Source organism: Agelaius phoeniceus, chromosome 15 (assembly GCF_051311805.1).
Source record: "Agelaius phoeniceus isolate bAgePho1 chromosome 15, bAgePho1.hap1, whole genome shotgun sequence".
Lineage (NCBI taxonomy): Eukaryota > Metazoa > Chordata > Aves > Passeriformes > Icteridae > Agelaius > Agelaius phoeniceus.
The window spans coordinates 1,193,279-1,214,900 of NC_135279.1; the positions used below are offsets into that span (position 1 = coordinate 1,193,279).

The following is a 21,622-nucleotide window of genomic DNA, read 5'->3' on the forward strand; positions in this document are numbered from 1 at the left end:
GCCGGCAGCCGGGCAGCGCCGGGGCCGCGCCGCCCCGGCCCGGGCACTCCGGGACACCCCGGCCGCCCCCGCGGCGGAACCGCCGGGCCCCAGGGCGGGATCGACCGCTACGCGCGCATCTCTCGCCGGGGAGCGCGGGTTTGGCCGGTCGCGCCCCGCGGTGACACCGAGCGGAGGGCGGGGGTCCCTCCCGGGGGCACGGCCGGGGCATTCCCGGCACCGGACCCGGGCTGGGCTCGGTGCCGGCGGGGCCGCTGCGCTGCCCGCCCCGGTGATGGATTTAATCCTGTTCCGGTAATTGACGTCAGGGCTTTGTTCCTTCCCCCTTGCTCTCCGCACGGGTTCAGGGCCGGAGCCGCTCCGGGACGGGGCTCGGGGGCGCGGGCGGGGCCCGCTGGTGGAACCGGCCCCGGGCAGGGCAGGCAGGGCCGGGGCTCGGACACGGCCCGGAGCCGGGGGGGCTGTTATGTAAAGCCTCCTCCCGGTGGGGTTCCACCGGACTTGGTAAAGGAGCCCTCGCTCAGCAGTCCTGCACTCTGCGCTGGCTTTTCCCCTTTTTTCCCTTTTCTGATGAACAGAACAAAGCGAGCAGGTGTTGAGGTTGTGGCCCGGTACCGGTGCGTTCAGCGCTGTGTCTGTGGCTCTGTTCTGGACACCAGCAAGTGTTTCACTGCATGCTGGGGCAGAGCTGAGTGCTTGTGCCCAAACCCTGCTCACAGCCCGGGCAGGCGCTGCACGATGCAAAAGGAGCCCGACAAGGGGCAGGTGTGGGGCCTGCTGTGCCCCCAGCTCATCGCTCACCCCATCACAGCCTTGTTTGATCATTTCCTCACCAATACTGGTGGTTTTAAACATCCCCCTGTTTGCAGTCAGGCCCCTGTGGGACTGATCAGGCCCTTCCTCGGTGTCCCTGAGCTGGTTCTGCTCAGCCCTGTGTGTTTGTTTGTCACCTGGGCTCCCTTCCAGCTGCTGATCTCTCAGGTGTGTTTCTAGTTCCTGGCATTCCTTTAAAACTACTGAATTCTTCTCTCAGGTCCCTGGCAGATGGGGATTTGCAGCCTGGGGGGTTATTGCAAAACAGGGTCTGGTGAAGTGCTTTGCAGGAGTGGTTGTGCACCTGATTGGTCCTTTCATGGCTCCTCTAATGAGGAAAACGTGATTAAACTGCCAGCCTGGAGGTGTGGGACAGTCCCAGTGTCACACTGGAGTTACTCAGTGGTTGGACTGGGACTGGGGCGGCTCTCGTTGGTCAGGAGAAAAAGGGAAAATTTATCTTTTGGCAGTATTAATATCTTGGCTTTATTAATGTGTCAAAGTTGATTTTTGGCATTTGCTGCCTCCTGCACAGGGTGTTTGCAGCTCTGTGTGAGAGCAGAATCTCCTTTGTTCAGGAGTGAGACAACCCTGGAATATCCTGAGCTGGGAGGGACCCACAGGATCACCCAGCCCAGCTCCTGGCCCTGCCCAGCCCCAAAATCCCACCCTGGGCATCCCTGGGAGCAGTGTCCCATTCCCTGGGGAGCCTGGGCAGTGCCCAGCACCCTCTGGGGAAGAACTTTTCCCTAAAATCCCCCCTGACCCTGCCCTGGCCCAGCCCCAGCCCTTCCCTGGCTCCTGTCCCAGGAGCAGAGATTGGAGCTGTAGCCCCCAATGAGCTCTGACCTCAGGCTCCTCTTCTCCAGCAGAACAGTCCCAGTGCCCTCAGCAGCTCCTTCGTGGTCCTTCCACATCCTTCCCCATCCCCGTGTCCCTTCTTTGGATGCTGTCTTTTTAAAATCTTTTTTATATTGTGGCACCCAAAAGTGCCCCAGGACTCCAGTACAGTTTAACAGCAATGAAGGAAAAGAGTGGATTTCAACTCTGGTCTCAAAAGCTGTCTCAGGTCCCTGATATTTCCTGTAAACATCTCTGCAGTTCTTGTTTCATGGCTTTTCTCCTTGTCTCAGACATTGAGTGAGTGAGACTGAGCCCCTGGGTCAGTTTTTGTGTGAGAAGCCACACAGCAACCCAGAAAAATAACTCATATTTATGTGTTTAGCATTCTTGCCAGTTCTAGTGACCTGGACTTGATAAACCACGATAAAACCCAGTGAAATATGGCTTGGATTTCTAGGATGGTTTTTTGGGAAGCTGGAATGTGCAGATGCTTTTGCACAGTTACAACCCAGTTCTTAATAAGAAGATGCCGCATTTCTGTCTGCACAAACCGTGGGGTTTGCTTCCTGGGGGCCTGGTGGATGAAGAGCTGCAGCAGAAATGTGTCCTGAGGTTGCAGCTGGCCCGTGACAGGCTGGCATTTGTCACCGCTTGCTCCTGTGGCTGCTGGCGGGCGGGTGCTGCCCCGGTGGTTTCCAGCGTGGGTGCTCCCTGTCGGATGTGACTAAGGGCATACACAGTGACCTTCCTGACTGAGACTGCAGCCCTTGGCACCTTCTGCCTGGCAGCAGGGACTCTGTCACCAGGTGATGGTGGAGCTGCTGTCATCGTGTCCCTCAGTGCATTTCCAGTGCTTGGGACAGGGGCCAAAGGTGCTCATGACTGCTCTGATGCCTCCGTCCCTTCCTGCTCATCCTCTCAGTTTAGGGGTTATGTCATCATCACTGCTCTTACCCTTTGCTCCAGATCATCAGAAATGTGCAGTGTTGAGGGCAGAAATAGTGAGGGTTGAGTCTTGAGAGCTGAGCCAGGAAAGCAGCACCTCTGCCATGAGCAGATTTGGGCACATGGAGAGAGCTTGAGCAGCTCCCAAGAGGCCACGGTGATGTGTGTGCTGGGCTGGGAGCAGTAGGAGTTCAGTGTCGTGTTTGGAGTCCCCCTCTGTGAGGATGTAGGAATAGTCTGGAGTTTTTGGTGACTGAGGCTTCTTTTCTGTGGCAGTAATTGTTCTTGGCCACATAATTTCAGTTTGTTACTCACCTGTGGTTTGTTCTGCAGCCCTGTTTCCTTTCTCTCGCTACAATGTCACAGTTATCTTCAGCAGAGGCTCAGAAACAACTACATTTGAGACTAGATACCTAAACTTCAGTTTAGATTAGATACAGAAGGAATCCTTCCCTGGCACGGTGGACAGGCCCTGGCACAGGTGCCCAGAGCAGCTGAGGCTGCCCCTGGATCCCTGGCAGTGCCCAAGGCCAGGCTGGAGCAGCCTGGGACAGTGGGAGGTGTCCCTGCCATGGCAGGGGTGGCACTGGGTGGGCTTTGAGGTCCCTTCCAACCAAGACTCCCTGTCCACCTTCAGTGTCTACCTCAGAGTATGTGCCAAAACCAAGCTGAGGTTGGTGTCACCTTCTCTGAACTGGGGGAACAGAACACCCTGAGCTGTGGGGAGATGGAGAAGCTGTAGGATGAAGAAGGAGTGTCTGGAAACGAGTCAAGAAACTTTAACAGATTACATTTAGCTAGGTTAGCAGGGTTAGATGTATGTAAAATATCTTGCTAACTGTGTTAAACTAAGAAAATAAGCAATCAAGTTCATAGAATTGCAAAAGTCAAGATGAAAGAACTTGTGTGGCAGTTACTCTTCTGTGGCAGGATGAGAGTGGTGACTCCTTCTCTGCAGTCACTAATGACTAAGGAGATGCTCTGCAGCTTGTGAAATGACAGGGCTGCTGTCACTGCTTGGGAAATCAGCACGGCCCCTGCTCCTTCCTGTCACCGAGGAGCCCTGAGCACAGCCAGCCCCGAGTGCTGCCCTCCCTGAGCCTCTGTCCTGCAGGAATCCCCTTCATTCTCCTTGAGCTGCTTGCACTGGGTGCCAGCTGAATGAGCTCTTGCCCTGTGGAGCAGAGCTGGTGCTCAGAGCTCAGTGTGGCACAGCTCCTGGGGCTGGCCCAGCCAGAATTCCCTGTTCCTGCAGCTGGAGCCGTCGGCCTCGTGCACTCGTGTGTCCTTTGGGGTCTGCCACCTCCCCAGGCTCTCAGGCTTTTACTGCTTCCTAAGTTGTTCTTCAGCTCTGTGTTTCAAACCCCCTTTCCCTCACTCTGTCTTTTCTCCCCAGTGCTTGGAGTTTTCCTTGGGTTGTCTTGTCTCTTGTTCTTACTTGGTTCATTAATTCCTGCTGATGAATGTAAAACCTGGGTTATGAGCTGCCAGTAGGACCAGGTACCAGCAGGAAGAAAAATCTCCTTGTACTCCATACTGTACAAACCTGGAATAAGGAAGTTCTTGCCCTGAAGTCTTGAACTAATTTTCTTCTGTTAACCGCTTGTTAAGAGAAATCTTCCTGCTCATCTTTTTATGGAAAACAACACCTCATGAGGCAGCTCAGAGCCCCCTTTTACTTCCTTTTTTTTTTTTTACAGTTCATCTTAGTTTTTATTCATGTCACATTTATTGATAAATTACTTGAACGTGCTGCTTTCATGTTTTATAATTAAGCAAATAGAGTGTACTTTTACTAATGTGCAATCCTGTAGTGATCAAGCTCTCCAGGAGAGGCTGTTTTATGATTCCACATCTCTCCCTGTGGATAGGGGTGCTCCCCTGCAGCCCCACAGCAGTTTCTGACTGTTCCCAGTACTGCCCTGGGAACATGAAGAGGTAGGAGACCAGAGGCAGGACAGTGCTGTGCTTCTCTTCAGGGTGCTTCTTTCTGAAGGATTCATGTTCCCACATTATTTGCAGTTTCCAGAGCAGCTTGAAGCTGTTTGTCCTTTGGGCTGGACACTCCCCTCAGCCTTTCAGCTCAGTGGGTTCCTCGTGGAGGGGCAGAAATGAGCCCTGGGATGGTTGTGCTCCTCCTGCAGCTTCCTGAGGATTGGGAATGTCAGAAAAAGTCCCAAACCAAAGCAGATCCCAAACCTTCAAGCTTTTCCAACTCTGTGAGCTTTGGTGGTAAAATGGGAGGGCAGCCAAGTTTTGGTGTCACTTTGTCATCTCCTGGAAGTGGGGGCAGGCCTTGGTGCCTCACTGTCACACATCCCTTTAATGACAGACATTTTCCAGTTTAAGAAGAAAAATAAAGGATGTTTAATTTGCAGAACCAGACACTGGGAAAACAGTGTTTGTGATCAGTGACAAGTTAAACTCCTGAGACAGAGGAAACTGTTTCCACTTGTCCTTAGCTGGGATTCTAAGATTTCACAGAGGTAAATTGTTCCAGAGTAGATATTTCCCTCAACAGTTGGTTCCTGTGGAAATTTCATGCCATTCAACAGTCATTCAATTTTTCACTTCATTTTCCTTTGAAATTTCTAATGCTCACTTTCCTTGGTGTGATCCTTTTGAAGGTGCTGATTTAAAATGAGTATTGGATTATATATTGGTTTTCTGCTATATTTTTATATAAATTAGGCTTCCAAAACTGTGTACTCCCATGTATTTCCCCATTCCTGCTGGCTTGACTATAAAAGCTCAAACCTGACCATAATTGTCCAGCTTTGTGCATTCACATGGAGATTTTTTGTTTCTGCATTTAATTTAATTTCCAAAAGACGTTAAAGAGATTTCAGTGATGGAAGTGCTTAAATGGTTTTAATCAGGCTTTGATGTGCACAAATCATTAAAGCGAGGAGGATGAAGAGATCAGAGTCCCCAGTTCCCTTTGTGTGCCTGGGCTGCAGAGGAACTCGGGGAGGAGGAAGTGTTCAGGAAATCCCAAAGGCACAGGACAGGGGAAAACAGCCTCAAGCTGTGCCAGGGGAGCTTCAGGCTGGAAACTGGGAAAATTCCTCCATGGAAAGGACAGTCCAGCTGCCCCAGGCTGCCCAGGGCAGGGCTGGAGCCCATCCCTGCCTGGCTTCAAATGTGCAGGTGGCACTTTGGGGACTTGGGGCAGTGGGAATGTTGGACTTGAGGAGCTTGGAAGGCTTTTCCAGCCTAAACAATTCTATAATTCTGTTTTTCCCACAGGGAAAGGGAACAGCAAACCAAAAAAAGCTACATCAAAATGGGAATTTGATTTGTGTGATGTCGTGCATTTCGTGGGCAGAGGAATAACCAGAGTTTCTGTGGAAAAAAAAATAATTTGAGAGATCTGCCAATGTAACTTTCCAATTACATTACAATTAACATAAGCATTTCCTTATTTAAAGATATTTTTTTTAATTCTTTGGTCAAAATCCAGATTTGAAAACATTAGGATGGAAATTTCAGAGAATTGAATATGGGAAACAGGTTGAAGAACTTAAAGGAACATGTTGTAACTTCAGCAAGTTATCCTGTACTTTGGCATAAATAAAATAAACCTAATGGAAATTGCTGAGTGAAAAATGCTGGATTTTACAAAAATCTCCTAATATTATTGTACTTTTGTAACTTCAAGAGGCCTTGAAGCACAAAGACTGGCCAAGAGGAGGTTAAATGGATTCATGTACTGATATTTTTCCTTTCTCCTGTTTTGTTTTGATTTTTTTAATGTTCTGAGCTGTCCTCTATGGAACAGAGCTTCCTGAGAGTTTGTTTGTGTGTTTTGAGGAGGTTTTTATATTTTGGAGCGAGGTGCTGTGTTTGTTTGACATTTCCCATTGAGCCTTCCAGCTCCGCTCTGCCTCTCACTGGCGTGGAGCTGCTGGAATCCCCCTGGCTGTGGGTGAAAGGCACTGTGGCCTCATGGAGTATTGCTTTAAATTGCCTGGTGAAGTTTGGGGTTTCTGGTTAATTAATTTATTTTAAAATTAATTAATTTAGATTTAATTTAGCCTTCTAATGCTGATAGGATAAATTAGCATCATATTATAGCATTGATTTGCCACGGTGGAAACTGGTGTTTGGTGTAAAGCAGCCTTTAAAAGATAAAGGGTGAAAAGGTTTTTCCTGGAGCAATTGCTCGTGCTGAAAGAGCTCCACTAATTATATTTAATGAGCAAAAAACACAAGTGAGGACTTTGCACTGTGACACATTCTTAGCCAATAATTACCAGAAATATGTTTTAATAGGAGACTTGTAACAAGTAGTCTTCAGCTTAAATTTGTTAATCACTAATAACCTCTTAAAAAAATACTTTCTTCAGGTTTTTTCTTTGTTTTTTTTCCTTCAGCTTTCTCTCTTTTTTTTTTTAGTGGAAAAAGTTGCATTATTTCCTGGCCACGTGAAGCAAGGTCCATGCTGAACTGGCATTCAGAAATGTTTTTGTTTGTTTTTTTTTAATTTATTCAGAGGAATGTTTAAATCCGTCCAGTCATGATTTGCTGACAGACTTGAAGCTCAAGATGGTCAGAAATGGGTGTGGTTTAATCTTCATTGCTATTTTAGAGTAGGAGATTTGGATCTCATTAGCTGCTCTAATGGGCTGATTCCTTGCTATACAATTTATTTCAATGCATTATTCAATTTTTAAAAAATTATTATGTGTGACTCTCGCTATGAATAGTGAATCATACCTTTAAAAAAATTAATTTGAACTTGTGCTTTGAAGAATTCCATTAATTGAGCCCCTGGCTGGGGTGCCCATCAATGCCTGGTGTGATGGAATTTCTGTGGCACTTGAGGCAGTTTTGGCTCTTCCAGAGACATTTCCAGGCTCCAGCTCTGACCCAGCTCGGTGTGAATTGTGGCCTCTTGCATGAAGGGTTTTGAAACCCAACTGAATTTTGACTCAGCTTTTGCAATGTCCTTGTGTTTGTCTGTAACTTCGTGCCACAAAAAGCTGAATTTCTCTTTCTAGTGGCAAAACTCACCGAGTTTCCCTGGCTGGAAGTGAAATGGCCTGGTAGAATTCTGTGTTTTGTAGTTTATTGTCTTTTGGTTTAGGGCCATATCCAAAAAAGTGCAAAAAGTTGTAAGAACTTGGGGGAAAAAAAACCCAAACATCATTATTTTGGAAAAATATGATGTCATTTATATTAAAAGAGTTTGTGCAGCTAAATAAACATTTATCAACTGTTTTCCTGAGGTAAAAGACACCTCACTAAATGCCCTGTTACTCAGTGGGGGCAGAAATGTGAATGTTTTTCTGAATCTGCTCAGGGGGATTATAAAGTACAGGTGGCATTTAGTAGGCAGGATGAAAAGTGAAAACTTTGCAAGGTTTTGAGCAGTGTTTGTTTGGAAGCACAGCACATCAAAGCTGTGGCTTTCCTGCTGCATTTCAGCTTCCCTCTCTAGATAGTTCTGGGCCCTTCCTCTCGCTTCCAAATTTTTTTGCTTTGCCTGCAAATCTTAAATGCTTCTCTTCCCTAGGTTTTTCCAGAGTTTTAACTACTCTGTGCTCTCATCTTCAGCATGTTGAAATTTAAAAAGAAAGTTTGGAGGTACCAGGAAGCATCCCAGGTCTCAAAGCTGTCATGTTCTGACAGCAGATTTTAGACAAGTAGGAAATGATGCTGAGTTTGGTGAGCCCTTTGAATACAAGTTAGGGCTGAAAAGTGGGAGGGAAAACTTGTGTTCTCACTTCTCTGGTACTCAGAATTGTGGGTTTTGTGAAGTCTGTAAAGCAATCCTAGAACTGCTGCAGCTGCCAGTGGGGAGCACTGCCCTGTGAGGGTTCCAGCCACCACTTTTGAAAAGATCCTGATAATAATGAATTGGTGATCATGTAGAAAATCCATTGCTGCTGCCCTGGATCCCCTCTGGTGGTTTTGGGGCTTCCCCTGCACTTGTGCTGGGAGCAGCCTGGACACAGATTTCCCTGTAGGCCTCTCACTTGTTCTGTGGCTCACCCTGAGTGGTTTCCCAGGGTTCTGGGGACAGAGAAATCATTGAACAATGCAGTTTTCAATTCTGGCTGCCCTGCTCCCCAGCATCCTCCTGCTTTCCCTCCATCCCTCCCAAGCACATTACAGAATTATTATCTCAACCCCAGTGCTCAGCTGAGTGGGGGATGCAGCACAGGGGGTGAACCTTGGTCACGATGGGAAGTCCAAGATAAATGTCTTGTGAGACAGTGCAGACATGATCTTACAGCAGGGCTGGAGGAAGTGACAGTTAAACCAGAGTAAAGGCTCTGATAAACTGCTCTCCTTTCTTTTTCTGTAGTTGAGGTGGGAGAAGGATGTGAACCTTGAGTGTGATTTTCCCTTTTGCCTTTTCATCCCTGGTTTAGATGGCACCTCATTAAAGCCTTGTCTGCTGTTTCAAATCTTACACAGAGCAGATTTATCTGAGAATTTCTGTCAAGTGAATACTTTCCTAATCCTACTGCCACAGAGTTCATAGCACTCAAATGTAATGATGTCTTTTATGAAAGTAAATTATTGGGAGGAAGTCAGAATGATAATAGCCAGATTAATGTTAGATGTCTGAATAACTATTGCTTAATAAAATCTAAATGCCAATTGTCTTGGCTTCAAAGTTTAAGCAGATGAACATGTAGGCACAGGAATTGGGTTATTAAGTTTCTGCCCAATTAAAGGGCAGAAATTTGTTGGGAAACTGTGCTAGAATATGCTTTGGTTAGCCTGTGTGGACATGAAAGGATTGCATGTAAAAATGCTGAATTTTTGATGGTCCATCTTTGCACTGGGGGAATTAAAGACTCTCCCAGTGATGGAGAGTGGAAAAGATGGGGAGGATGTCCTTGGTGGAGTGGGAGGTGGAACTGGGCTGAAGTTGGCTGGGAAGAGATTTAACTGGGAAAGGAAAGAGTGCTCCTGGTGAATGGCTGGGCTGGAGCTCACTCTGCACTGCTGTGAGGTGACCTCAACCCTGGCATCTCAGGGGAAGGAATTTCACTGCCTGGTTAAGAAAGCCCCCTGCTCCTCAGGGCAGATATTGCAGGATGGAGCAAATAGAAATGCAGAGCCTTGGGAAGGCAGAGTTGAAATTCAGCTTTGCTGAGCAGCAGCAGCCTCACTTCCCTCTCCTGGCTGGGGCTGGTCCTTGTGGCAGGAGTTCATTGAGGCTCCTGGGCCTTTTCTGACCTGGAATCCTGACCTGACCTGGTCTAGGTGCAGAAAATGACAATTTTAGTGGCTTTGTGGTGTCAGTCCCTTTGCTCTGAGTCAGGGGTGGCACTGTGGGATGTGAGGTGTCCCCCAGGATGGAGCCTGGGGACAGAGGGACAGAGGGACAGTGGCTGGAGGAGTGACCCTCGCTCTGCTCCCTGCCATGCAGAGGAGGAGGAGGGAGCAGGGCTCTGTGCTCTCACTTGCTGGCCTTTCCTGTTCCTCTCCCCTTCCTGAAGAGACAGGACAGAAAGGAGGGACTGGTGTCCTTTGTGCAGCTCCTGTGAAGGAAAAGAGTTGGGAATTAATTTCTGTGTTCATCAGGGAGGGGGGACCAGACGTGTTCCCTCCTGGGTAGTGCTTCTGCACAAATACGAGACATTTAAGATGTGTGGTTGTGCATTTTTAAGGTCCCTTGAGTGAATTCCATCAAACCAGTCTTGCAAATTCTCAGATATAAACAATTTTAAGCTGTTTTAGTAGTATGATTTTAAAATGGGCTTAAAATTGGTTTTAAATGAGCTGCACTGCAGTGCTGAATTTAGAAATGTCCTCCTCGACTTGCCTTCTAAGATCCAGGTGCTGGGGGTTCACTTTCACCTTAGTTCTTTTACCTCCCCTTGGCAGGAGGTGTGGAACTGGGTGATTTTTAAAGTCTCTTCCAACCCAAACTCCATTTCTCCCTTGCTTCTGCGTGCTGAATCTCATGTATGATGAATGATGCACCCAGTTCTCATCTGGACTTGTTAAATGAAATATTACACTTACAGAGCCTCTTTCTAAAGGATCCCCAAGTCCTTTTCCAGTGGTTAGTGTTGAGTTACAAATGATCACTGTAATTCTTTTATCCACCATCGCTGTGCGTTGGCTTCTCAGGTGGAGGATGCTGACTGATCCTCAGGTAACCTGATATTTGAGGGGTGAAAGGGACTCTAGCAGCTAAAACTCAAAAGCAGGATGTAATTACTTGCACCATCACTTGTCTGAGAAGCTGGAATGAAGGCAGTGCTCCCACAGAAGTGCTCTGGAATTCTCTCAGCTAACGGTGGTGAAGGATTTGTGCTGCTTTGTCTGGGGAGCAGCACAAGCCCAGGCACATCCTGCCTTGCTGGGGATTTCTGGGTGCTCCAGAGTGAGTGGGAAGGAGAAGTGCCTGCAGCAAACTGCTGGCTCTGCCCTCCCTGGGAGTTCTTGTCAAACATTAGCCAGACCTAGGCCAACTCACTTCTTTATTATTTTTCTTTAAAGCTCTCCCACCCTCAGTACGTACAAAGGTGTTCCCAGACAGCTCTTGGGGCACTTTGTGTTCTCCCTGTTGAATGTGCAGTAGGAACTCCTGATGTGAGGGGTGGGATAGAAGCATTTGTGTTTGTATTGTAGGAATGAGAAACGTTTATGTTTCAGTTAGTGGTGAATCTGATTTATATTTGTATCATATTATCAGTACAATTGTATTTGAATTGTATTCCCAAGAGCTGAAATGAAACCTTGGAAAGAGGGAGCTGGAGCTGTGGAGAAGTTCATTCTCATTAAAATAGCTGAGCAGGATGGTGGCTCAGGGTTTCCTGTGTTCACCTGTGCAGCCTCCCCCTGTGATTCTGAGTTCCTCAGATAGAATTTTGGGATCCTGGTGCTGTCCCAGCCTTTCCTTTGGCAGAGCAGGCCCCAAGTGCACCAGGAACCATCCCAAACCAAATCCCCTCCCTTGGCATGGAGCCTCTGTGTCAGAAGGTGAGGGACAGAAACAGAAAACTTGATGCTTTTGAGAAGTTGGGGTTTTTCTCTGTCTAGACACATACAAAAACTGTTTGAATTCTGTGTAAACTCTTGTTTTTAATTGTGTTCCTTATTTCAGTTATAAAACTCTGAAGATGACTGCTGCTTCTGTATTTGCACCATCACAGTTATCCTCTAAACCTGTCCTGGAGAATCCTATTTGTGCTTTTTTGGGCAAAGCTGTATTGTTTTAGTGGGAAATGTTATATTTTTTTTCTGTGTTTTTCTTCTTCACCATCACATAGAACATGGAAGTTAAGATTTTATGTTCACTTCTGTAAGTAGCTCTTGGTGGCACCAGGGCACGTTCCTCTTTGTGTGTCGGTGTTTTTGTGTTAATTGTGTTGTTGCAGAACAGTTATTTTTCAATGTCTCCTTTTTAAACAGCTCCTCTGGGAGTGTGTTTTATTAAAAGCTGACAGAGTAGCACTTTAGGCTCATGCACATGATTTCAGGGCAGGATTTGTGGTGATGCCCTGCTTGATGCACAAGCTGGGAGAAGTGTCCTGTGCCAGCTCCTGAGGTGCCCCTTGCTTGTGGTAAAAAGAATATTTAAAGTAATCAATAGGCACCTTTGGATGCAGCATTAAGGCAGCTTCAGGTATTCTTAAATGCCTCCTGAAAACATCATTCCTTGTTACAGGCAGGCTCTCCAGCTCTTTTTCCCCTTCCTTTTAAGAAAAAAGGATGAAATCATGGGAGCTGGGTGTGCCCCCGCAGCTGGGTGTGCCCCACACGGAGCTGGGATCCTGCACGTTCCCTCTCAGCCTGTTTATCCTTGCTAGCCAAAATTGGGCTTTCATGGCAGCCAATTAACCAATTAACTGTTTGATTCCTCCTGCTCACAAAACCCATTGAGATTGAAGAGGCCCTGGAGTTAGATGAGGATGTCTGGAAGGAAGTGGAGGTGTTGCAGCAGGCTTTGAAGGTGCACTGCTGGCTGCTGAGGTGTTTGGGGTCAGATCCCTGTGCATGGGCTGCCTGTGCAGGGTCCCTGGCCAGCCTGCCCTTTGATGGTTTTGCCTCATGGAGTCTGGGAAGATGAGGTGAGGTGTTTGGGGTCAGATCCCTGGGCTGCCTGTGCAGGGTCCCTGGCCAGCCTGCCCTTTGATGGTTTTGCCTCATGGAGTCTGGGAAGATGAGGTGAGGTGTTTGGGGTCAGATCCCTGTGCATGGGCTGCCTGTGCAGGGTCCCTGGCCAGCCTGCCCTTTGATGGTTTTGCCTCATGGAGTCTGGGAAGATGAGGAGATGCTGCTGGTGCTGAGCTGAGCGAGGACTTGGGTGCCTGATGTGGTTCAGGGGGTGAGAAGGGTTTGGCCAAGGTCCTCTCTCTTTTAACAGCTTTGCCAGGGGAACTCAGGCAGCGTGGGTGTGCTGCTTGGGGTTTATCTTTAGTCTGGAGTCTCCAAAAGCCCCAGAGCTGGGATGTGCCCCCTGCCCGGAGCTGAGGGAGTGGGAGGAGAAGGCAGCACCAACTCTGCCATTTCATCCCACAGGTTCCACACCCAGGGTGGTGATCTCTCAAACCAAAGGCATGCCCTTGTTGGATTAGGGATGAGCAGAAATACCAGGTGGGATTTAGGAAGAGGTTGGAAGGAGAAAGGAAAGCTGTGTCTGGTCTGGAGGGCGTGGTGGTGCTGGTGTTGACGTGCTCAGTGTGCCTGGAGCAGCCTGGAACGGTGCTTCAGGAATACACACACGGGAGGCTGGGCCAGGAGTTTCTGTGAATTCCCTGCTGGATTTCCTGCTTGCTTTCAGCTCTTCCTGTTGAGCTGGAGCAGAGGCATGAGATCTGAAGGGTTGGTTGTGCAGGGAAATCTCAGACACAGGGACTGTTCAAAGTACAGTGGGACACTGCAGGAGGAGTGACTCAAACCATGTGGAGTTCAACTTCCTAAAAATGGAAATACTCTCCTGTGCTTGAGGCCTGTTCTCTGAGTTTTTAAAGAATTTTTGAACTTCTCTTTTCCCAGATATGGCAGCTAAGATGACTTTGGCCCTTGCTGCTGGGACATTGTTCTGGCTCTCTCAGCCTGGCTCTGCTCCTCCTTCACTCTTTAGCTCAGGCCACCTGGGAAAAGGGGAATTTTAGCAGGATTATCTTGATAGCACCAGGTACAAGGCAACAGGTTCTTCATCTTCCACCTCCAGGCCTGTGCAGGGAGGAGCAGAGGTGCTGTCCTTGTTTCCAGAGGATGGGGTAGGAGTGGTGGGAGCAGTGCATTTTAGTGGATATTAAAGGTTTGTTACAACTTCAAATGGTCTGAAAACAGAACTCCTGCAGTTTCCTACCTGCTGGAGTTAAATGCCAGCAGTGCTGATCAGCAGCAAGGCCTTGATCACCTGCCTTTCAAAGAACCCCTCCTTGCTTTCCCTGAGCATGGGAACATTTCCCCTCTGGTGGCTGTGGAGGGTTGGGTTGGAGTGGGAAGTTGTCTGAAGTACAGAGCTAAGGAAGCCCCACGAACTTCCTCTATTTACACATTTCATGCTGGTGTGATTTTAATGGCCTTGTACACATTATAGGCGCTTAAAATAGCTCTGTGTGGAGATTGGATGATTAGATACCAACAAGTCTAACTTGTATCACAGTCAAACTATTTGCTCTAATAAAAAATGTAAAAGAGTTAAAGAAAGCTAAACTAAATCCCCCCACAGTCAAGGTGACTCCCCATGAGGGTGTTTAGCATTTACTGTGTTACAAAAGGCTGGGGAGGAGTGGTTAAAAGTGTCATTAACTGGTGTCTTTCTGATGACTAATTTTACATTGACCTGGGCAGGTACAGCCAGATCAGCTCTGGGTTTGCACCACTCACATCTCCAGTGAATCTTTCTTGTAATGTTCCTTTTGCATGACAGTGTTGGTACAAATGATGGTTTTTCTTCAGCTCTGAGAGTTACAGGAAATGTCGATGCAATTTTAAAAGGTGATGCTTATCTCTGTAAAAAATAGTGAAGGTCTTTATAAATATTTAACCCTCTATTTGGGAAACAGATGTAAAATTCTTTGTTAAGATTATAATATTCTGGACATATAGCTGTATGTAATTCCTGATCTTAGTGTATTGGTGGGAATGAACCATCCAGAACCAGAGCATTGCTATTCCCTGCCTCCAAATTTGCTTTTAATAGTAAATGCCATGGACTCAGACTGTTCCAGTTGGCTTTAACTGATCAGTGTCTGTAATTAAATCTGATATTTATCTGTGTTGAAATCCTACATATGTGACAAATTGGATTGCAGTCTCAAGAATGTTCTTTTCAAGCCTCAAACTTCTAAAACAAGTTTGTCATGAATGCCAGAATGATCCCAGGAGTTTGCTGGCCACATTCCAGTGCCAGGTCCCTCTCTCAGCCCTGGTGGCCACCTGTGCTTACATGAGTTCAGCAGGTTACAGGAGAACTGGAGAAAAAAGTGATTTTTCACATAAAATGTAAGTTGTGTTCATGGGTTTGGTATCATCACAGTGTTGGGTTATGCCAGTGCTTGTACCTTGTTTGCAAGGCAGGGAAATACAGCAAACCTGGTGCCTTAGAAGGCATCAAAGATCTCAGCTTACAGCCTGGGTTTGGGCTGCTCTGGGCAGCCTCTGAGATTTCAGAGCCATAGGCAGAGTGAAGCCAAATGGGGAAGAAACGTAAGAGGCAGAAATGTTACTGAGGTGAGAAGACTCATGTTTTAAAAACTGACTGATGGGTTGAAGTTTTCTTGTTGAGAATGCAATAGCTGGGTTTGCACAGCTTTCAGAGTCATGCTCTAGCAAGTCATTTATTATTTTTAATAATCAGCTGTCTAAAGACATGAAATAATGATTTTCTAAGCAGCCAGCATTTTCATTTTCGACTGCAGATTATGTGGTGGAACATCAGTGTCTTTCCTGCATGCACCAACTGTACTTTGTGCAGATCAGGAAGGAACATTTCTAAATCTCTTGATGCAGAGTTCAGCACACATTGTGGGTGCCCCTGGATCCCTGGCAGTGCCCAAGGCCAGGCTGGACAGGGCTGGGAGCAGCTGGGACAGTGGGACGTGTCCCTGACGTGTCCCTGCCATGGCAGGGCTGGCACTGGATGCACTTTGAGGCCCCTCCCAGCCCAAACCATCCTGGGGTTTGATGTTAAAGGACTTAGTGGCACCTTATTTATCATCTCATTTTGTTTACTCCTTTATGCTGTGTCAAGCTCAGGGGGAATCTTTTCCAACTTTTGTGTGTGTTTTGCAAGAATTTGATGTATTTCTGTTAACAGAAGCAGCAAGACCAAACTGCAAAGGAAAGTTTGTTAAGAAGGGGGATTGGCAGGTTCTTAATCTGCATTTTTGCAGTAGGAGGATATGGTCCAAGGCAAAAGGTGCATTATTGCCAGAACTTCTCTGAAATTACTGCTTTGAGGTTAAATGCCTTTTGGGGATCAGGGAGGGAGAGCGACCTGGAAACCACATCAAAGCTTGAGGTTAGAATATGTTGGAGAATGGTGCCAAAAAAAGGTATTTCAGCACCAAAAATAACCCTAATCTACAGGAGAAGTCAAGCACTGCCTCGTGGGGGGATGGCAGAACATCTGGGGGATGTGGGGGAGAAAAGGTATTTTAGAAATGAATGGGAGATGTTTGGCGTGGGCTGGAGCCGAGATGATTCGAGCGGGTGAAGTGGTTTGAAATAGCTGCTTGCCTGAGGACCTAGTGGGTTTTATTTGATTTAATTTTTTTTATTGCTGCATTAAGTTTCCCTGTTAGAAGCCAGCTGTGGGTTGGGGGTTACAGCCCTTTGGAGGGGGCTGAAATTGGACAGTTCTGAGGAATTGTGGCCCTCAGTGCGTTCTTAACAGGGATCATTCCGTGGCCAAACAGGGCCAGAGGCTGCTTGGGGACACTTGGATCCCTCCTTTGGGCACTCTCATCCCTCCTGCTTCCCTGTGTGATCAGCACTGCTCTTTTTGCTCGCAGCAACATGAACCGTGAAGACCGGAATGTGCTGCGTATGAAAGAACGGGAAAGGCGAAATCAAGAAATTCAGCAGGGTGACGAAGCCTTCCCACCCAACTCCCCTCTCTTTGCTGAACCCTACAAAGTGGTGAGTTCCTGCACCTCAGAGAAATGCAGGGTTTAGAACAGAAATCATCTGCAAATTCATGTTTTATTTTTATCTCTGTTCTTGAAAGCTCTTAGGGCAACGAAGTGTTTAAGCAGGGCTTGAAAATAAAGCTGGGCAGTCACAGCTCCACTGGCAGATTTATAATGCTTGGGAAGGGGAGGAGCCTTTATAGGGAGTGAGAAAAAGGAAAATAAAACCATCAAAATTTTTTCCTTCCTTCCTCCACCTTCTATACAGTGACTCAAAGCAATTAAACTGTCCATTGTGTGCTGCCAAATTGCCATTTTTGGGGTGCTTTAGACTGTTGCTAAACTTTCTAACCTTTCATCAACATAATCCAGACCTGGATAAGTTCACAAAGAGAATGTTTAAATAGGAGGTTAATTTAAAATGCTGGAATGTTTGATATGACTATGTTTGACATGAATTATCAGCTCTAGCTAGTGCTCCAGTAGTCTGTAGCTGATGTTTTAGTTTGTTTTGAAGGAATTTTTGAAGGAATATTCTGTTTGTGGTCCTGCACAGCTTTCAGCCTGTGCTGGGTTTCCTTCCAGGTTGCTTTGCTGAACAGTACTGGAAAAAATAACCTAATTCTGGACTAACTAATAAAATATTATTTAATAGGTTAATTACATCGTTCAAAACTCAATTTGAAAGCAAACCCTTCCCTTGCTGCAATTTCAGCTGGTTTGCAAGAAGTAAAACATGACTGCAAACTCTCTTCCTGCAGGAGGAAAGTTGAGAAATATCTGATGGTTTTTTTGTTCCTGTGCTTGATAACCAAATTCCACATGTGTGAAGTTAACTGGAGCTGGTTGGGGTGCATGGGGGAATGATCCAGGATCCCAGATTTAGAAAACAAAGTGGTTATAGAACAAAGAACCCTTTTAACTGTGTGCAACAAACATTGTGCCAATATAAACACCAATTAAAAATGACTTACGGGGGTGAGGTTAAGCTGATTTTATTTTACTGCTAATTAAAACCTTTTAGGAGTGATGCATTCTGTATTAGAGAAGTTACAGTCTGTAAGGTGACAGGGGGCATCTGCAGCTTTGGAACTGGCATCCAGCTCAGCAGTGCATTATTTGATTATTGCTGCTTCAGCTGTCTCTGCTGCTGAATTTTCAGTATGTTTTAGGGAGTTAAATATGTATTGTTACATATTTTTAATATGTTTTAAGGAGTCAAATTGCTGTTTTAAGACCTAAAATTCAGAATTGTAAACGCTGGCAAAGAAAGAAATGTATTCTAGCTGAAATTCAGGTTGAGTGCTAGACAGAGGTGTATTCTAGCTGCAATTCAGGTTGAGTGCTAGAAAGGGGTGTATTCTAGCTGAGGTTCAGGTTGAGTGCTAGACAGAGGTGTATTCCAGCTGAGGTTCAGGTTGAGTGCTAGAAAGGGGTGTACTCTGGCTGAGAGTCAGGTTGAGTGCTAGAAAGGGGTGTATTCTGGCTGAAATTCAGGTTGAGTGCTAGAAAGGGGTGTACTCTGGCTGAAATTCAGGTTGAGTGCTAGAAGGGGGTGTACTCTGGCTGAAATTCAGGTTGAGTGCTGTAGCTATCAGACCATTTAACTTCCTGGGAAGTTGTCATCGGTTCTAAATCCCGATTTTGTGGCTTGTTGTCCCAGACCAGCAAAGAGGACAAGCTGTCGAGCCGCATCCAGAGCATGCTGGGGAACTATGATGAGATGACGGATCTCATCGGGGAGCGGCCGCTGCAGAAGATCGTGGCCATCCCCAAGCCCTCGGTGCCCACGGCGCCCGACGACAAACCCGTGCCCGGCTTCTTCGGGGAGCAGCGGCACGGCGCGGGCTCCCACCAGAGCAGCAAATGGACCCCGGTGGGGCCGGCCCCCAGCACCTCGGCCCAGTCCCAGAAGCGCTCCCAGGGGCTGGGGGGCCACGGGCAGCGCTCGGGGGGCGGCGCGGCCGCGGGGGCCCGGCACGAGCGCGACTCCTACGGCGGCGGCGGCCGCAAGAAGGGCCAGCACGGCTCCGAGCACTCCAAGGGCCGCTCCGGCAGCCCCGGGAAGCCGCCGGCCGTGGCCTCGCTGGCCCCCGGGCACTCCAGAGCCCACGGCAGCGAGCACCACGGCAAGGAGCACCAGCGCTCCAAGTCGCCCCGGGACCCCGAGCCCAGCTGGGACTCTCCCTCGCGCGTGCCCTCCTTCGCCAGCGGGCAGCACTCGACCCAGTCCTTCCCCCCCTCGCTGATGTCCAAGTCCAGCTCGATGTTACAGAAACCCACTGCCTACGTCAGGCCGATGGACGGGCAGGAGTCCATGGAGCCAAAGCTTCCCTCAGAACACTACAGCAGCCAGAGCCACGGCGGCGGCGTCAACGAGCTGAAACCCAGCAGCAAGGCGCACCTCACCAAGCTGAAAATTCCCTCTCAGCCACTGGATGTAAGTTACTGGCCCTGTCCTGCCTTCTTAAATGTAAATCCACCTCGGCTGGGATTTTCCAGCCTCTCCAAAGTCCCAATTTGCCTAACCCAAACGGAGTTTTTAGTAAACACTGTGTTTTTGTTACTCAAAGCACCTTCACCTATGCTGTATTTTCAGTGGGGAGCATGCAAAAGGAATTGTTTTTGTCTTCTGCTTCTTCAGTGTGGATACTGGGTTTTTTATTAAATAAAGGCTGAGACACTCAGAAAGGCTTACTTAACCCCCAGAGGCCAATTTTCACAGAGTATTTCTCTAGTCAGGAGTTAGGGAAATTGTAGGATATCCACAAATATTTTGACAAGCTGGGTAAATACATTGTTGTTCCTGGGAGCTGAATTGACTTAGAGTTGTTGATACAATATGCCTGTATCAGATTTTCTTTTGAAGTGAGCAGCAATTACTAGATGTGATTATTATGCCTTCACACCACATTGAACAGGGTGCAGAACTTTTATCAGTCGTGCTGGATATAAAATCCTATTGGGTTAACAACTTGGAGGAGTTTGGTAATTCCCAAATCATTAGGACACAGACTCTGACTCCAGCTCACTTACAAGGAGAGTGCCTTTGCTAGTAATAAAGTCTCATTTCATCTCCTGTCCAACTGCTGGAATCATGGTAGCCAGAGAAAAGCCCTTGTTCCTGGGGTTGCAACAGATAGCAAAGTAAGATCCAGCACACAGGTAAGGAAATCAGGAATTCCTTTATTTGTGAAGACCTGCCACATCAATGCTGATGCAGTGAATCCTTAAGTAGCTTTGCTTCTTTCTGCTTGTGGCAGGCAGGGATGCAGAGGATTCATAGTTTGGTAATCATTGCTGTTTCTGGGATCTCTCTGTGATGAGTGTTTTACTTGGGAATGCACTTTGTCATTCCTGTGCATTCACGGTCCTGCACTTGAACTCAGATATTATCCTGGGGCTGCTTCCAGGAAATGACTGAAAGCTGTGATTCTCTTTCCCCTCTCTACAAGTTTTTAATATCCCTGCCTGCCTGTGATCACTTTAACTGTCAAGTGAAAAGTGAGAGATTATTATCACAGTTTTATGGATGGCATGTATTTGCTTTTCGTAACTGTGACTCATGCCATAAAAACATGGCTCTATCTGATGTGAAAATTGATGAAAAGAGTTAGCAAGGGCTCTTTGTGTCTATGTAGAGTCCGCATGAGTCACAATAAGGATTGAAGTTTGTTTTTAACTGTTTCCAGTCCCTGGAAAATTTGGGAGATGTTAATTTTGAGTTTTGATTTGTAGGCATCAGCCTCTGGTGAGGTGAGCTGCGTGGATGAAATCCTCAAAGTAAGTTCTTGGTGTTCTTGTTCCTACTTTGTAGAAAGTGCAGCCATTCCTGAGCAGGGGGGAGGACTCTGCAGTGCCAGAGCCTGTCCAGGTGCAGGTGGGCACAGGGGGACTGGGCCAAGCTGGGAGCAGAGCTGGCCCTGGGTGTTGTGTGTGATCCCCTGGAGATCCTCACTGCATTCCTCCTCCCTGATAATCAGAACTACATTTCTTCCACCAAATTACAGTTTTTAATCCTGATATTTTAGATTATACTAAATGCTTTGCTGCCCCATGGCAGCACTTTCCCTCTCTCATCCCTGGGTTATTTTCCCAAGTCCTTTTACCCCTCCTGTGATGCCCTGTCCTGTGTGTGCTCTCACAAAAACATCATCAAGTCCCTCTGGAGCATTTCCATGGCTTATTATTATTTCCTGTGACCTTCAGTCCTCCAGGGGCCTTGGGGATGCTCTGAGAGCATAGGAGGCACTTTCCAGCTGCAGGCATTTGATTTCCCCCTTTTCCTCAAATTCTACAGGCTTCCCTTTCCTAGGATTCTTCCTCCCACACACTCTGAAAGGAACAGACTCTGACTTGCACTGCAGTTTATCTTCAGGCCAGCCCAGCTCATTGATTTATGCCTTGCTGCTTGTTATTATGTCATAACTCTCTCTTCTCCTGGGTAGCAATTGAACATTCAGGTTAACATGCAAAATTTTTGTTGCACATTTGGGAAATTAAGATTTGAATATAAAGCTTAGTGAAGGGTGAACAATGAACTGAAAATTGAGAGAATCCAGATTGCAAGTTGAAACCTGATTTATTTTGGTAATAACTTTGATTTTTGTTGTGTTTCAGGAGATGACCCACTCCTGGCCTCCTCCACTGACTGCCATCCACACCCCCTGCAAAACTGAACCCTCCAAATTCCCCTTTCCAACCAAGGTCAGTGCTGAATCCAACAGTGGATGCTGTTGAAAAAATAACTCCAGTTAAAGATCAGGATTTTGGAACTCCTGCATTCAGTTCTGCATAATTTGGGTTTGTTTCAGTGCTTTGTCCCTCTTTATTTATCTTCACCTCATCTGTCAGCAGCTGCCTTATGAAAAATGTCCTTGGTTTTCCTCTGCTTTGCACAGACAATCTGCAAAGCTATCTGTGATACAACTTGCCTTTTTAATTTTTGTGGGATAAATTCA

The 21,622-nt window shown here is 47.1% G+C and overlaps 1 protein-coding gene across 1 annotated transcript in view; it reads left to right on the forward strand.

Annotated features, from left to right (window-relative positions):
* AFF4 (ALF transcription elongation factor 4) overlaps positions 1 to 21,622 on the forward strand; it is a 47,773-nt gene that overhangs the window by 354 nt on the left and 25,797 nt on the right. Inside the window, exons 2-5 of the mRNA XM_077186635.1 lie at positions 16,545 to 16,671; positions 18,325 to 19,101; positions 20,400 to 20,444; positions 21,282 to 21,368. Of these exons, the coding sequence (XP_077042750.1) occupies positions 16,549 to 16,671; positions 18,325 to 19,101; positions 20,400 to 20,444; positions 21,282 to 21,368 (1,032 nt within the window). The 5' untranslated portion in view covers positions 16,545 to 16,548. The remainder of the gene's footprint in view (positions 1 to 16,544; positions 16,672 to 18,324; positions 19,102 to 20,399; positions 20,445 to 21,281; positions 21,369 to 21,622) is intronic.